Genomic DNA, 18366 nt, shown 5'->3' with positions numbered 1-18366 from the left:
ATGACTGGTTTGTGCAGACTAGTTTTGTGTTTGGTATGAGGGATAACCAGTTCAAAAATGTTTGTTATAAAACTGGTAATTCAACAACTTGGCAGCTCTTCAGAAGAGACAGTCACTGGAGTATAGCCAGGTACCAAAGGATTAACTTGGTCATTTTTCATAAACATTTCTACAGCATTCTGTTGAACTTAATAGCTAAGATACTCTTTAAAAGTTACATTTTTTTCTTTTTAATATCTAGTTTACTAGCAGCAGTTTTTTTATTGCCATGTTTTTACTAATGTTAATGTCAAATGTCATTGGGAATTTTGAAAGGTTATTTTAAGATCAAGAATACTTTATTAATCCCCGAGGAGAAATTCAATAATATGGACAAATGGCTAATTACACATAAAATTTATGGTTAGAGGTGGTGTGCTGCTATATTTCCAGGCAGATTCGGTTTATATATATATATATATATATATATGCACCGAACAGACAAATTGCAATAAAACTACCTTAATTTCATATCAATTTACATTAATTAGATAGGCGCACCAGATGGAGTATAAAGTTTATTCGCATTAAGTCTGACTTTTACCCATGTGGGCAAGACGTTGCAGGTACTCCCGCCCCCACGCTTACATCAATTAATGACGGATAAAGATGTATGCTTTGGCGTGCTTTTACCGCGTCGCTCCCCCTTTGTGTCTCTTATCTCCTCGGGGGCGGAGTGCTTTCATTAGCTGGTTGTCGAGGCGGCGGCGCTGCGTTTTCACGGAGAGAGAGAGAGAGAGAGAGAGAGCGCAGCTCCGTCCGCGCTCTCAGTCTGCTGGATAGCCCTGAGCCTCGCCGCTTCTGATTGGCCAGTTCAGACGAAGGCACGAGTGACGGAGGGGAATTCCCCCGCCAGCCTGTAGATAAAAAATACTTACAAAGCTCCCTGAGACTCATTCAGTTCCAGGTTCTTCACCAGACAATAACCTGCGCCACTGCTGAGAGTGCCCGGTGTGTGCATCATGGATGGTGAGTAGCAGTGTACTACACCTTACCGCGGCAACAGCAACGAGCACTCGTAGAATAAATAACTTTATTTATGCACTAAACCTGCTCAACAGAACACCCATTATTTACACAGAATTACTATATTTATCTTTTATATATATATATATATATATATATATATATATATATATATATATATATATATATATATATATATATATATATATATATGTATGTCGTCATAGCAACAGTGATAAGACATGCCGTTTGTTAGCTGTATCATTTTTGTTTTAACAACGCTAAACTTCCTCCTTGTTGCAATGTTTGACATATTTAGTAATGAGACCGATTTGGAAAAATCTTGATGAAATTTGCTGTATAAAAAGCAGCAGACCAGTTTGAGTGAACTGACGCTGGTTTGGCAGAGTATCAGGCCCATTCAGTGCAGATTTTGTATGTGATTTGCTCCTAATTTGTCTCTAAATGTTACATTTTCCTCCTCAGTTCTTATGCCCTCCATGCTAGACGATGATCCGCATCTCAGTAAGTCAATTTTAAAAAGCAACTTGTGTGAAATTAGCAATATATTTTTACATTTTTTTTTATAAGTAAAAAAAAACCACTAAATATATGCTGTCTTTTTCACTTCCTCTTTTTCTTGAACTGTTTAGCATATCTTCTTCAAACATACTTTTTGACCATGGATGAGGCTGTTGTTAACCCGCTGCAGTTAGTGATGTATGCATGATAGATATATGGAGTCATAAATGTGTTTGACTGAGATGTATGATCAGTTTTAGCGTCCTGAGCTGTAATAGCTGTAGAAGAGGAAGAGAGATTATGGCGTAGTCACTGTTTTTTTTCCTAACAAATGTAGATATGTCAGAAATGCTACTTTGCTTGTTTTGTTCTGGCTTACGTACATGTATTGCACTTTGAAAAGAAAGAATCCATTGCACAGGTGTCCTCTATGGCTGAACAACTATTTGGTATTGTTCAAGCAGATGAGAGATTGCAGCGCATCTTAGATCAGTTGCAGTTCCTCTCTCACACGAGTGTCATGTGTGGTCAGTTTTGTTTCATGCAGAAGGATCAAAGTAGGACTCACAAGCTCATTTTATGCTTTCCTTTGTATACAAGCTGAAGCTCCCCTTGTCAGTAACCCTCAGATTTGCAGTTTGCTTGTGTCTAAACTATTCTGAGTTTGGGTGTTCTCTATTGTAGATCATCATCATCATCATTCTCACCCTAAATTAAATTTAGAAACCAGAATGCAAAACTGGAAACAAGAAGTTTCTTTTCTGATGTTTTACTTAAGTTTGGATTAAGTTAGTCATAGCAATAAAAATGCTGCTAAATTGCTGAACTTTAACAGCTGAACCCTGAACAGTTTCATTTATAGGTTAGTAATTATTTTAAAAAAAAAAAAAAAGGTCATTAAAAGAGTTTAATGGGTTTGAATTAGCACTTTGTTCTTTGTTCTCAAGAAAAAGAAAAGAAAGTAGCAGATCCCTTCACACTTTCCTCTCCAATTAATCCCTCATCTCCCTCTCCCCTCCAATAGTGGCTGAGCCGGCCATCCAGATTTTTGAGCAGCCCAAGCAGAGGGGGATGCGCTTCAGGTACAAGTGCGAGGGTCGCTCTGCAGGGAGCATCCCCGGCGAGAAGAGCTCTGACAACAACAGAACGTACCCCAGCTTGCAGGTATTCATACTGCGTTCCTAGAATGTACAGACTTATATGCCTTTCGTAGACATTTTTGAAAAACAAAACTGTGTCAAACTTCTCCACAGATCTTGAATTACAGCGGGAAAGGGAAGGTGCGCGTTTACTTGGTGACAAAGAACGAGCCATATCGCCCACACCCGCACGACTTGGTGGGGAAGGATTGCAAAGATGGATTCTACGAGGCAGAGTTTGGTCCAGACCGTAGAGTGATCGCGTGAGTTCTCTTCCTCCCGTGGTCATCTCCCCCTTCCCAAACACTCTTTCCCTATTAGCTGTTGCCAAGAACAATAATAATACAACCCCAGTCTCACTTTTCAGCAGCACACACTTATCGAAATAAGTAATGCCTCTCTCTGTCACGCGTAAGCATGCAGCACCACCTAATCGATCTGCTCTCTATTAACAATATTTCACGTTTCGTTTGATGGTTTCGGAAAGCAGAGCGTAAACCGATGACCTCTCAAACACAGAGCAAATCCCACACACACACACACACAAATACACAATCTCACACAAAGCATATTTGTAAAACCATGTCTGTGATGAGGATGGCAATATGGGAATTCCCCAAGTGACATCACTTGTATTTGCTGTGTTTGAGAGAAAACAAAGTTTGTGCTTGAGTATTTGAGTGTGAATGAGTCACTTTTTTTTATTTAGTATGAACAATTTGTAAATCCCTCTCAAACTTGTACTCCAAATTTAGAATAATGTGAGATTTTAGGTCATTTATTGCAAAAAAAAAAAAAAAACCTGACAGATATAATAACACAATGACAAGTTTAGGATTTTGTATGATTGGAAAATCCTTAGTGAGTAATGTGTTTGTGCAGAAACACTGACCAAACTGGATAGGTGAGAAAAATGACATGATTGCGTTGACCTATTCACATTGTTTTTTTAAGGTCTTTCCTCACTCACATGTAGCTTGCTTATTTAAATCAGGCTTATTGCAGCTGTCTTGCTTTCTCACAATTTTTTTTTAATGTTGTTGACACAGTTTCCAGAATCTGGGCATCCAGTGTGTGAGGAGGAGGGAAGTGAAAGATGCTATCATTCAGAGGATTACCAGAGGGATCAACCCCTTCAGCGGTGAGTCGTCCTACTATGATTTTCCACACGGTTTGGATTTGCTGCTCTCTGAAAAGGAGGATGGTGCACACTGACACAGGTTTCAGCTCAATTTTAATGTTAGATCATAACTGTGAGGTACAGCAACTACACTAATGTGGCTGGACTTTTTGTGACATCCCTCAGTTTTTTTTATTAGCCTCTTTTTTTGAAGCTTGGGGTCCTCAAAATGGAAGTCCCTTTTAAGTTGACGTCCTTTCCTTCCAGCTCAGAGCAGGCTCAAGTTATACATTAGGGAAAAACCCTCAAACAAATACAAACGAATGCCAGAGTCATACTTGCTCTGATTTGAAGTGAGATAGAGTAATCTATGAATGGCTGTGAAGTTTCATTTTAGCTTCTGTTTTTTATTCGGGATGTAGGCTACATCCACACAGAGATGGTATTTACTTCCATCCCCGTCCAAAAACAAAACCGCAGAAAATATTGAAGTGTATTTCCTGCATGCAAGTGGTGCTGTTATGCTGGAAAAATACACCAAAAACAGAGAATAAGACATGCAACAAGCGTGTAAAGTCATGCAATGTAAAAAAAAATTCATAAGAATTTAATGAAATTGAGCTGAAAAGGAGAAATTTTTGTTGACTGTTGACAACGTAAAACATCTGGTTCACGCTTTTGCCGCACAAACACAACATTGTAGTCCGTTGTTGGAGCAGTTGGCGAGGTTTGGGCTTGCAGGTAATCAGCTCAAGACAAATCATATAAGCTGTAACGTGGAAAATGGTGTTTTCGGATTTATTCACTCTGGGCTCCAATTCCAAATACAAGATTTTCAGGCTCCTCAAACTTTGGCTTCATGGAGAAAAAAACCTACAAATGATAAAAGGAAAAAAACATTAGTGGATTCACCTGAACCCACCTCCATGTGACCATGACCCCAGATTCTGCCTCTCTTAGCATAAGTTGTGAATGGGACTGTTGAGCTGTTAGCTTAGTTCAAATCCCCTTAACTGCTTCCATTTTTGTTGTAAACCAACCAAAAATACAGTAGCAGAATAATGCTAAAGTTTTCATTAATGACAAAAAAAGTGAACTGGCTTTACTTCAGTCAGTAACTATGATTGCACATAGAGTTTTAACTATGTGTGAAATTTTAAATCGCAGTCCCAAACATTGTTTTGTCATCACTAGCAATAGTCGTATTGCTAAAGCTAGCCTCATTCATCAAGACCACTTATTTTAAAGCAATGCTTTGTAACTTTATGAACATAAAAGCTGTCTCATGCTGGATGATGAACTTATTTTAAGTATAGATGCATGTAAGCTCAGTTTGTACATACTTTATTTTGTTTTGTTTTTTTATCTACTACTACTTGTTCGGTGGCTAATTTTAGCTAGCAACTGTTGAACTTGCTAAATGTTTTCTTTTTTTTTATTTTATTTTTTTTACTATATTTCTCATTTTATTAATCTATCACAGCTAATGATGAATAAAAGCAGTTAAAATAATTAACTGAAAATAATTTTGAACAATAATTATAGCTGACTTCCCTTTTTTCTTTATGGTCCTGATAATATATCATGTACCAGTCACTATGAGCAGGTAATATCATGTCATCAAACAAAAAGACAAGACTTTAATTAGTTCAACTAAACAGTGGTGTTGAATATTCATACATTACAAAGAAATATGAATGCTGTGGCTAAGGTATCTGAAGCTTTTCCTGCTGTTTTTACTGTTAAACAAGTTCAAAACAATTCACAAGAATTGTTTTCAAATGTTGGTTGACCCAGTTGTCAGGCAGCAGAGCAGATTTTCCTTACATCAAGTCAAAAATCCGCTCTCTCGCCGCGGCAGTATCTACAGTATAGCCATTTCCTTTATGTGCTTTCATTCTGCGGTCCTCCTGAGCAGACACACAGCAGTTCTCGTGTACAAACAGGCGTTGAGCTATTTCCCCATTCTTGGTCACAGTTGCTCAATTCAACGCAGTGCAGGAGGCCACGTGAGAGATGGGAATGCAGGTTTCATTAAAAGGGGGAGGGTTAGACCGAGGGGGTTCCCCAGCTCTCAGATATGATGATAAAAGTAGGGTAGGGAGCTGTACAGGTCTGTTCAACACTGGCAGGAATAAAAGGTTTATGATCAGGTTAGATTTAGACATGCAGTTGGTAGTTTTCTTTGTTTTGTTTTGCTCTTTTCTTATGTTCATATATTTAGATGTTTAGATGTATATTTATGTTTTTTCATTGCAAATTAGATCTTATTTTCCATTGCTTGTTGACAAGTGGAAATGAGATCCAATTTGCCTGTTGGTCAGTGGAAATAAGTGGCAGTTTGAATTAACTTCATTTGTCAAATTTGTAGATACAGGAGTCCACAGTAAACTGCACATATTTCGCATGTTTGTGGTTTGCTCTTTTGCTTTGATTTGTTGCTTTATGTTGTTGTAAAAGTCTTCACACTCGATGTTTGACTTTGTCCACACACAGCACAGTCTAACAGACTGATATGGCATGCAAGGTCAGAAGAAAAGCCATAAAAGAGTGAAACAGATGCCTCCTGTGTGAGACTGCTTAGCCTTGAGCACCGCTAGCTGAGGGTCACAGGTTATCATCAAATCTATTCTCTTTACCTATAAATGATAAAACCTTTAAGGCTTATATATGTCTTAACATATTTTGTTCTTTCTTTTTTTATCTAAAAATACATTTCCTTAAGGATCCTTGTAGTTGGTGGTCTGATTATATGTTGCCAGAGCAACATTTTACATGTTTTTAGCCCCAGATGAGTTCAGTGGGCAGCTGGATGTCAGAACTTGTACTCTCTGAAGCTCTCTTCTGCTGTGAAACTCAGCTGCTTCCTGTGTCATGAGGAGATAAAATGGCCCCCTCCCTCAGGCCCTACACAGTTGCTCAACCACCTATACAAAAAAAAAAAAAAAAAAGAAAACGCAAGAGTGAACCTACTGACATCTCTTCATCTCAGACTTCTGCATTGCACTGTTATTGTTTCTGATAGCAGCCCATAGTTTTGTATCACACTCATCGTACAGTGATGATTAAATCTACGTAACCACACACATTTTTTCAGGTAAAATACACCCTCTTATGTGTTAATCACCCTTTCATAGAGAGAATTAGGTCACTGTCTGTCATCTGTACGAGAGATGACAAGTGGCACTAATGATGAACCAGCTATGAGTGTGACGTAGTAATTTGTTTCTGTTTTACTGTTTGTTCAAGTTTTGAGGTTGTTGTGGTAATGTGGTGGTACACCTGGTTCGTGTTCAACACTTTGACACAGGACAGAAATCAAAAAGCACAGCCAATAATGATTTAAAATTATCAATGTGAAAATAACCAGTAGTAATTTATTTTACTCTGGGGTAAGGAACAGGTCATTAGAAATTTTTTGATAGGATTAGTAAATTCACAGGCTATGCCTGCCATTCATAAGTCTCGTGAATCCAGGACAAGATGCAGAATTAGGTCTGTTGCTGGTTCTTATAGCTGCACTACAGACCTTTGGACAATTTTCACACTTTGCCCCTCCCCCCAACAAAGACTAATTGGGAGTCCTGCTTCCTTCCTGTCTCTTCTCTGAACTCTTTCCAGCCCGTGAAAGTCAGTCTGGTGTTAATGCTATTCTTTCTTCTAGCTGTATCCCTTTCTCTCTTTTCCACTTTTCTTCCAATAAAGTTTTCAAGTTTCTTTTCTGAATCCCCCACCCACTGGCTCAGTACAGCCAGCATGTTGATATCCAGTGGCTAGCATATGATGTGATGCTGTAAAGTGACATGTTGTTATAAAATGATGCGCTGGGATGGAAGTGTGGCTTCGGATGCTGCAGGGAAACAATGGCTCGGGGAATGTACATAGTAAATGTGAGGCACATGGTGGAAGTTACATGGTGCTACTTTAACACCCATACTAGTAGGAAATTTAAGATTATCACAGTGACATCTGTGTTGTGTGAAGAACATGATGCAAAAACACTGTAAAGATTTTTTTGTTTGTTTGTATATGAGATAGCAAACAAGGGTATTAGCTTTATAATTTCAGTCATGAAGGGGCAAAAAATACATTTATTTATTGATTTATTCATTTAATTAAAACCAACCCATCATATGATCTACAATAGTCCAATTAAAAATAACTTTGTTCAACCAATACAATTAATTCATATTTAAAAAGAAATGTATCCTTTCAGATTTCTTGTGTGTTATATGAGCATTTTACAGCTCAGTATTTGGGATACTGCACATTTTTTCTAATCATATTGTGATATTTTTGCTGACTTTTGTGATTTAATTTGAATGGAGGTGATTGTGTTAAATAAGCATGTCATATTATCTCACCTCAATCGTTTGCATCTGAATCAAATCAAAACAAAACTATGTCATGGCAGACTGTGATATCAGCACACATTGAATGGTTATTGTCAATACTGTGTCATGATCAAACTTGGGATTTATAGCCCTGGTAAATACAGAAGTTATTGTATTAAAATCAGTATTGCAAGTGTGTGGTGGTAACTAGTGGACAATCACCACATTGTCACACATCATCAGCATACCTGGACTATAAATCTACATGTTAACGATCTTCCAGTATTTCAGATGTGAGTAGTTATCTGTCATGGTGAATGTTAGAAGTCTTTAACTGCAATTACAGCCTTTAACTTCAATCAAAAGCACAATGCTGCAGAAAAAAACTGCTGAATTGTGAGTCATGGAGAAGCTTTTTGTGGTGGAGCTTGGCACCTGCCTCCTCTGCGTTCTTACTCTCACATTCAGCTCCCACAATCATGCTAACCACTCATTCTGCACCCAATGTAGCACCCTCCCCCTCCTCATAGCCCCCTCCAATCCCCCTGTCGCCGCCGCACAACTTAACCCTCTGCATTAAATCTGGAAGCTTCGTGAAGCCCAGCATGCACAGCAACCCAGCACCACGTTCTTTCCACCTCAAGCACACCAACACACACCTTCTACCACCTTCTAACCACTTTCCTGCACCTGTCTGTCCAGTGGCTGCCTCGATCAGCAACATGCTCCACCAACACTGGAGTAAACGTGCAGATCAGTGTATCATGTTCCACCAGTATTTACTCTAATAGTTCCATAGTGATTTCACTTCTCCCTCCTTCAGTTTCTCCACTGCATATATACACATATATAGTTTTATATGTATATATATATATGTATATATATATATATATATATATATATATATAGATATATCTATATATATATATATATAGATATATATAATGTGTGTGTGTGTATATATATGTATATATGTGTGTATATACATTATACATATATATGGTAGTATGTTACCTTTAGTTGTTACTTCCTCTTTTAGCTTTTATGCAAGGCAGAATAATAAGAATTTTCTCTTAAAAATCTCCACACAGCTAAAATTTCCTGTAGTTCTTAAAAAATGTAGTTTTGTCTGATTCTGATGTCTAATGTTAGAGCTTTTGAACAGAGGACTAAAGACTCACAAAAGAGGCTCAAACAGCTGTCATCTTCATCATTTTCTGTTTTTCATTCTGCGGCTGTACATCCAGACTGGACTTATGTAAGAAAGCAAAACCCAAACAGACTGAAAGTACCGAGACGAGTAATGGTCGGTGTCAGAGCTGGAACAATGTTTGTAGCTCCGCAAACCAGTCCAGTAATGATGAGGACTTTCCCCTCAGTTCACATTTAAGTCATGTTTAGTCTGCTCTTTTTGTTTGTTTGTTTGTTTTATGCGCTTGCCTTTTTTCTGAGAGGAGACACCGTGTGCGAGTACCATTTTGTGTGCGAGTGTGACAAAAAAAAACAATATGAAAGACAAAAGAAAAGAAGCTGAAGACACTTTCTCGTATCCCACAACTTTCACACACGTCAACACCTACGGTGGTCACTCATGCAGAGAGCCTCATCTTTTGCCTCTGACACACAGACACTTCTTTCCACTCTGAGGTGACGTCGCACAGCGTCACCATGGTGACAGGTTGTAGGCGAGGATGGCCTCGTCGTAAGCGCAAACGATAGAAATTGAGAGACGGAGGAAGAGAAAGTAGGCAGATGTGAAAGCTTGGTGTCTGTGGGCGTCTCTCAGTAAGAGCTGTCCCTGCAAGGTGTACATTTGCTTGTTGATCGCAGAGGTGGGATGTGTGACGCTTGCATGTTGATGTGTTTAAGTGTATCAACACACGAGTGCAACATGACAATACATGTATATACATAACCTTGTACAAGTGTGTATGATTTCAAATTACATTTAATAATTCTGGTGCAGATCCTTAGACAAGTTATACAAAACGGCTGTGGCTTAAACTGTGTAAGAACAGGGGTTGTCATAGTGACCAAGCCATGTAGAGCCTCTTTCATTATACAATCAATCAGGCTTAATTTACAAAAAGCCAAAATAAATAAAATGAATATAAAGCAAGAAAATAAGTAGAAACAATACAAAGAATTAGAAACAAACCTTTCCACCCCAACCCGCTTTTGCATTCCCAATTCTTTCCTTTTTATAAGAGAAGCCACAATAATAATAAGTTAAAATTATATTAATAATAATTCAAATAATACATTTTATAAATTAAATATTTTACTAGATAGAAATAATAAATAAGTAATTAACTAATGAACTGTGGAAATGTTATTGTACTTAGTTTTTATAAATCTGTAGATGTGTGATCAGTAAAATAAGAATAAAAACAAAAAATGCACTTCTACATTGTTCAATTCAAAGTTAAAAAAAGAGAACTATCTACTAGACTACTAGTTCCAAAGATAAGCATAAATTAGATAAAACTGAATAAAATATGAAAAAACATATTTAATTTACAGGTTTTATTAGATGTGATTTCATTGGCTACATTTGGAATACAAAGGAATATGAATGAATTTATTAAATGACAACTTGAAAGAACAAAAGGTAAATCCATATACAAATAGATTAAGTTAAAATGAACCCATATGCAAATAGTGTAAACTGTGATGTAATATAACCAGTCTGGAGTTCTATATGGTGTGCAGCCATGTCTGCATTTGTAAAGAAAAAAAAAGTCAGCATATGGTGCGTTACAGCTTTGTGTCGCACAGGAAAAACTGTAATGAGACGTTAGTTTCGGTATCACCCCCATGACATCAGTGCTCTCAGTTTGGTAACCCCTAGAAAACGTTTCTCACTCAACTACTGCAAATAAACCGTTTAAATTTGGGTTTCAGAAATAATCTAAAATACAAGTAGAAGGAACTAAAACTGGAGCTGGAGTGTCTGCCGTTGCCGAGTGGAGGAAGTGATTTCTGCTTTTTATTGCAGATTGTTGATGACTAGTTGTTGATCTGCAGAAGTATTTCACTTGGTAACATGTACATAAATGTCAGAGGCCCAGTGAGTCAGAGCAGGATAATGTTTGGTGATGAAACGGCTCTTGACTCCACTGGTCATTGTTGTGATATTTGGCTGATTGATGTTTGTGTTTGTGTTTAAACTCAGTTTCTCGGGAGCAGCTTCTGCAGACGGAGGAGTACGACTTGAACGTGGTCCGCCTGTGCATACAGGTTTTCCTTCAGGACGAGAACGGCCACTACACCCGAGGGCTCAACCCGATCGTCACAAACCCCATCTACGATAACCGTGAGTGCCCGCACCGACGTCACATGAGGCAACATGTTAGGAAACGTAACCAAATCACTGAACAGTTGCACATAGAGATGCGTAGACGGCTGCTGAGACCAGGCATATCAACCCTGAGTTTCAGTTCGTTCTACTGCTAATAATAACACGAATTCAACAAACAGACAATTCTCAGTAACACTCATGTGGATTCAGAGCCACTTCTAAATTAAGATTTGAGTTACAATTATGTGCAAGAACTGAGAAGTTACTGGTTTGGCTGTGTGTACCAGAAGCTGCAGCCTCCTTGTATGTTGTTGCATGCAAGACCTGTCCAGTTGATATGCTCTCGACACTGGTTTACATGCAGAAAAGAGGAAGTTGTTTGTACTTACCAACGCTCTAACAAGTGTGTTACCATGGAGCACTTCCTCTTCTGACAGCAGGCATGTGACATGTGACTCAACCTGCAAAGACCTCAACTGTAGACTAGATTAATCGTCTTGCATGTTAATATCTGTTGTTTCTGTCATCAGGGGCTCCAAACACAGCAGAGCTGAGGATTTGTCGGGTCAACAGGAACAGTGGAAGCGTTAAAGGAGGGGATGAAATCTTCTTACTGTGTGACAAAGTGCAAAAAGGTACAAAACCACACTATCAATGTTAAGGATGTTGCACTTTACTGTGTTGTTCATCTGGTTTGCGTTTCTTTTCTCTCCACTCATCCGTCAAATCCATCAATCCACATTGATTTTCCACACTGTATGCATCTCTTTGCACGTTAAGTCAGATTTCTGCTCCTGTCATCCCATCACACCTTCTCATACAGATGATATTGAGGTGCGTTTCTTTTCCTCCGACGGCTGGGAGGCCAGAGGCTCCTTCTCCCAGGCGGACGTTCATCGCCAAGTGGCCATCGTCTTCAAGACCCCACCGTACTATAACACCTCCATCACAGAGTCGGTCACCGTGCACATGCAGCTGCGTCGACCCTCTGATCAGGAAGTCAGTGAAGCCATGGACTTCAGATACTTACCCGATGACAAAGGTGAGCATCGGTCACCTTCTTCTTTCTCTAAATGCTTTTTAATGTGGTTTTTGCCAAAGAACTGAGGCTCTATTTTCTTCTTCTGTAGATCCTTATGGCTACAACGAGAAGAAACGCAAACCAGAGTATCAGTTAAAGATATCGGGACTGAAAGGTAAGAGAAGTGGTACTATGTGTTCACAACAGTCCAGCTGTTATACATTTAATATTCGCTCTTACCTAAATTTCCATGACTATATTTAGGTCGTCCGTTTGCTGGTATGCCGATGAGTCGATCAAAGGCTGTCCTGCAGAATGCGATGGGTCACATGCGGAAAGGTAACTAGTTATCCTCCAATAACAATGATGAGGCATTAACCTCTTTCTCTGAGCTGTAAAACTATTTTTTTACACGTCTGAAGCAGCAACCTTTGCATGCAGCATGCTAAAGTCTGCTATAAGACTATTTCAACCAATGCAATCCAAACAAAAGAAAAAATTCAAACCCCAAGCAGGTATTTGGGAATGTAAGCAAGCACAGACACAGCTCCCGTCCACCTTACAAGGATATTGCTGTTTCTATGGTTACTTTGGGTGTTCTTGCTTTATTCTCTGCATTGTGATTGGTCGATGGAGGTGTCAATCCTGAAAACCATCAAATGGGTTGCTGAGATATATTTTATAAGTCGAGTTTAATTAGTTTTCCAGTGTAATTTCTGAAAAGGTCAAATAACAAATTTAGATGTTAAAACATTTGTAAAACTGCTCAAGTTCACTTTTTTAGCTTCTACTTTTGCACAGTAGATAAAATGAACAGCTATCAGAATATTATGGAGCGATATATTTTTCATTTTCTGCTGTTTTCCAGGAGAATTTACCCAGTCTCTGTAAAACTGACATGTCTGTAGTAATCCCACATGTCTGTTTTCTTTTGAGATCAAGATTATACATACAGCCCTTTGCAAATATAAAGACATACTAAAGTCATTTTGGGGTATTTTATTTTAGACAGGAGGCAGAAAAAAACAGGAGGTTAAATGAAATGCACTCATGTCTGGATAGTACAGCCCTGCTAACTTTTGCTCTTCTTTCCAGACGCAGGCAACATGTTTCTGAGGCAGACCATGCCCACGATGCAGCAACAACCCAGTGTTTTCAACCAAACCTGCCAATCAGGCATTCAGGGGGTCATGATGACGTCACAGGCTACTGGTTTACCAATTGGTAATTCATGGGGAAATCCTAACCCAGCCATTTCAATGGACACAGTGACCATAAACCCATCTGGATCCATGAGCAATCGTCCAATCAGCGGCAGGCAACAGCAGCCAAACCGCGAAGCTGGTTACCCCTCCAGACTGGAGCACAGCAGCTGTGAGAGCAACATTCTCCCTGAGCTCTCCATGCGGGATCTGCAGTTCCTGAATACAGCCCCTCAGGCCTCTGTGATGAGCCAGTCAGAGTCCCAGCTGGTCTTCCACCAGCAGCATCAGAGGGAAGATCTTGCCTCCGAGCCTCAGACCCATATTAGTAACCAGAGCCAAGGTCTCCAAACCATGTGGTCCAGTTTCAGTACAAACAGTACAGTCCAGAACAACTTTAATGGATCGGTACCTGGAGGTGGAGGGGGGTCGCAGGGAATTGGATCTTACCCTTTTCTGGAGGGGATGGAAGGGGATGATTTTCTGAAGAGCCTGGTTGGAGGGACAACTCATAATGGTTTCCCGCTGAAGCAGGAGCCCCAGATCTCGGTTGGGCAGGACAGTAGCTCCTCTGTCATGCAGTCCCCAAGAGAGAGCCAAGGCAATACTTACACCAACTTGCTCCCTCGTCCCATAAGCAACGACAACAACATGCATCTCAGGAGGCAAGATGGCATCTCACAGTCTTTTACAAGTCCTTATGCTAACAACAGCGGGGTCTCAGAAGGCCACTACCCCACTTTGGCTGACTGGATCAAAGCATCTCGGCAAAACGATTAAAAACAACTCTGTTTTTTGTGTATCAACACATGAATGGAAGCAGCTCTGTGGAGAATATGGGTCTTGTTTAGCCTAGCTAAACTAGAAATTCTGCTGCAACTTTGTTGACCCAACAAAGCTGAGAAGCTCTAAGCTTGGGTTATTACATCAGGGGGCATAAGACCAACCATTACTGGCAGCCAGTTGAGTCAAACTCAGTTTGCCCAGGAAGTGCAGTTTATAACTTACTGGTTACTTATTTAGAAAAACAATAGACCAAGAATGTAATCTGTTTATCCTAATATGACATTAGTCACAATGTCTGTGGTCTTTCCTTCCCAAATATTTTAAAGAAAATTTACTATCAAAGGATGAAAATAATAATAAAAACCATTTATGTTAGAAATTTTATTAATGTTGTGTGCACAATATAAATTGAAACCTTTTTATTTTCTTGATTCTTGTTTTTGAAGTGGTGCTAAATTGCATATACTGCTCATGTTCTGCAGACTGATCAGTGTAACTAGATCACAGATTCATCTGGTTTCTCTAAGCTTAGGATCTGCAGCTGGATGAGCCGTGCTTTAGGTCGCATTAATGGCCTGAGCAAACAGTTTCCAAGCCAAAGTTAAATCTTTGAGGACATGAATGTACTACTTTTCTTTCTTTGTATTTTGTTTTTCACAGTAGAGTTGGATCCACTGTCAATGTACCAAATGTTTTATTATGAGGTGGTTTGCTTTTTGAGAAAAACGTGGGCTAAATGGGTTTTTTTCATGTATGCGTAAAAGAAGCAATTGTTTAATGTTGTGGGTTTACTTTTCATTTCTTTGTAAAGTGTGTTTTTACATGTCAGTTTAAGTGTGTTGCTTTTGCTGTTTTGTTTTTTAACCTGAGCATTTGTTGGTAAGTGCACTCTGTACATACATGTTAGCCACAGTTGAGAGTGAAAGCAGTCACCATGCTAAAACACTCACAAACTGGCAAGGTACTGAAATTTCCATTGAGGAAGTGGGAGGAAGCACTGTGTTGCCTTTCCTATGTAATGACTATGTCATACCAGTGATCACATGTGTTATCCAGAGGTCCCAAACATCTTTTCTTGTTTTCTAAAAAAAAAAAAAAAAAATCCTTATATAGATCCAGATGTTAAGTTTATGTTTTATCATTTGATTTGTTCATGGGAAGGCCTCCTGAAAGCTTGTTGTTTGCAACTAAGCTGACAATTCAGAAGCACTGGCTTTTTGTCAGGCAGCTTTCAGCCTTGTTTTTGCTTAATTTTTGACTTTCATGAAATATATTATTTTGATTAGCACATTGTACAATTTGCTGTTTTTTTCTACATGATCAATTCTTAATAAAAAGAGAAATTATTTCTACATGTAATTTGTCGTGTTTTTGGATCATATTTGAAGAAATTATTGAAACTTTCTAACAATGGATATGAGATCAAGTCCTATGACTTATTAAGATTTATATTTAGAAATAAACGTAAAGCTCTATCTTAACTTCTGACCAAAGAGTCCTGAGGCTTCTAGGATTTGGTAACAGGATGAAACATACTGAAAGAGATCTGTGAAGGTTGCTACAGCTTGTGGAGGGGAAAATGCCCAATTTAAGACATTGAGCTTGAGACTGAACAGAAACCACATGGTCAATCTTTTTTAAAATCCTTAGAGAAAATCTGATTCACCCATTACATAACAATCATGAAATTAACAGAGATTTGACCACAGACTGCTTAGTCAGAGATTTCAGGTCATTTTCATGTGGGGTAATTGTTAAATGTTAACAAATCGGCTATTTAGGATGTCTATATTTATTTATTCTTTATTTTTAGTTGGTGCCATGGGAATTGGGTGTTAATTACGTCACCTTCTCTTGGGGCACTAGAATACTGTACCATGGTCTAACCTGAATGGAACTTAATCTGATTACCATGGCATGTCCAGATTTTATGGTACCCACCCTGAAGAAGTACATTTTTATTTCTTCTTTTGTCAGAAAAATTCAATCAAATTTACCGCTTCTGAAATGTACAAAGCTAAAATGATCCAATTGAGTGCATCACATAGTGCCAATTTGTTGACAACTAAATCGTTTGTTAGTTGTATCTCTGTGATGTAAAAGGTCAAGTAAAAAAAATTCAACAACTTGCTTGTTTGAAGAGAATAAGAAGCTCCTGTCATTATAATTTGTCAAAAAAAAAAGTAAAAAATCAGGGTAAGCTTAGATCATGTAAACAAAAGTTGCTCGCTGTCTTCTTCTAAGAACTACCCATTAATTTAAATGGAATCGACTTTATCTAAGTTATTACATTTAAGCTACATGTGTACATGTGAATATGTGTAGCAAAAGTAAAATTTGTTCAATATAAGTCATTTAGACCATTTTATTATTACTAAATAATTTCTTGCTGGTCACAGCAGGAAATGATATAATACCTCTTATTATGTTTCTGTTCATTTAAATGAGAATCAATAGCATGCAGCCTTATTAATTAGTTGAACTTTTTGTCTTCTTTTACACATTAAAATGTCTTGCCAGTCAGAAATTCTCAGATCTAGGATGTAACACAAGTTTACAACAGAAGGAATGCACTTAACATACTATGTGTCTGATAATACTAATTTCTCAAATGTTTCTGAAGATGTTTTGGTTCATGAAATGATCAGAATGTTGCATAACAGAGGAAATGTGAGCATGTCACTTGAGAATAAGCCAGACAATATGAAACAGCCCTGTCTCATTTCAACTTTTAATTTCAATTTCCAAGTTAAGTAATCTAAACAAAACCATCATGTGATACATGACTGATCTGATGTGCATGACCACCAGTGTACTTTCTTTTTTAATCGTAAAAGTTTTCTAAAAACATAAATAAATAAGAAATAGTTCAAATAAATGAGTAAAGGAGTGTTTGATCCAATTAAATTCAATTCAGCTTTATTTGTATATCCCCACTTCACAACAAAGTCATCTCATGGCACTTGGCAGACACAACAATTCGAGCCAGTTCATAATAAGAAAAACCAACAGACTGCATCGAATTTTAATGTTGATCCAATGGTCCATCCTGATCATGCACGAGGTGACAGCAGAAAGGGAGAAACTCCTTTTTCACAGGAAGGCAAAATCTCCAGACAGAACCTGGCTCAGGGAGGGCAGCCATCTGCCTCAACCGGTTGGGGTGGAGAAGACAGAAAAGACAGATCAACATGCATCACAACTTTTATCCAGGAAGAAGATAAAAAATCCATTAATGATGCCAATACTGTCATTTGTTTCTACATGGAAGGTAAGGAGCAGAAAGATGAAAAGGAAGCACTCAGTGCATCCTGGGACAGCTGTCAGCAGTCTCAGCCTATGGCAGCATAACTAAGGAATGGCTAGCCCTCTTAGTGTAAGATTTACCGAAAAGGAAGCTCTTAAGCTTAATCTTGAAGGTAGAGAGGGTGTTAGCCTTCCAAACCCAGACTGGGAGCTTGGTCCATAAGAGAGGAGTCTGATAGCTCAATGCTATCAAGCTCCTTTTTTTTTTTGTTTGAACCTCATCTGAGTTTTAACTTTAGTTCTTCCATGATGCAGCTGAATTGTAATCTGTCTGTTTTTTACAGTCACAAGACAATGACAGCATGCTTTTGTTTTTAAATAAGCCATGATTAAAATGAGAAATCACTGTGTCATCTCCTGAGATTCACGTAAAATGCAGGCCATTGCAGTGACTTTGGGTTTTGCCCATATGACGTAAAGTTGACACATGTGAAACTGCATATCAGTTATCTTAAGTCAGAGTGGTGCTCGGTAATAATCACCGCAGTGCACAGCAGTTCTTCAGCAGGTCAGCTACTTAGCAGTAGATGTAGAATAGCAGACCAACAATTTACTAACCATATTGTAAGCAAACCAATCAAGCTTTCAGCTGTTAGCAAACAGGCTAATATCTGTTGGTCAGTTGTAATA

General features: G+C 38.5%; 1 protein-coding gene across 1 annotated transcript; it reads left to right on the top strand.

The window, feature by feature from the left end:
* Positions 1-1001: 1001 nt before the first annotated feature.
* Positions 1002-14424, top strand: rel (v-rel avian reticuloendotheliosis viral oncogene homolog; the record flags this gene model as incomplete). Its single annotated transcript, XM_079248727.1, has 11 exons — positions 1002-1008; positions 1492-1530; positions 2552-2691; positions 2781-2929; positions 3716-3807; positions 11296-11436; positions 11952-12056; positions 12245-12463; positions 12552-12617; positions 12707-12781; positions 13538-14424. The coding sequence occupies 11 exons, from the start codon at positions 1002-1004 to the stop codon at positions 14422-14424; spliced, it is 1920 nt and encodes a 639-aa protein (XP_079104853.1).
* Positions 14425-18366: the final 3942 nt, after the last annotated feature.

The sequence above is a fragment of the Telmatherina bonti genome, assembly GCF_933228915.1.
Source record: "Telmatherina bonti genome assembly, chromosome: 11".
NCBI classification, from domain to species: Eukaryota; Metazoa; Chordata; class Actinopteri; order Atheriniformes; family Telmatherinidae; genus Telmatherina; species Telmatherina bonti.
The sequence above is the reverse complement of the archived record's forward strand: the minus strand, read 5'-3'. Positions and strand labels throughout refer to the sequence as shown.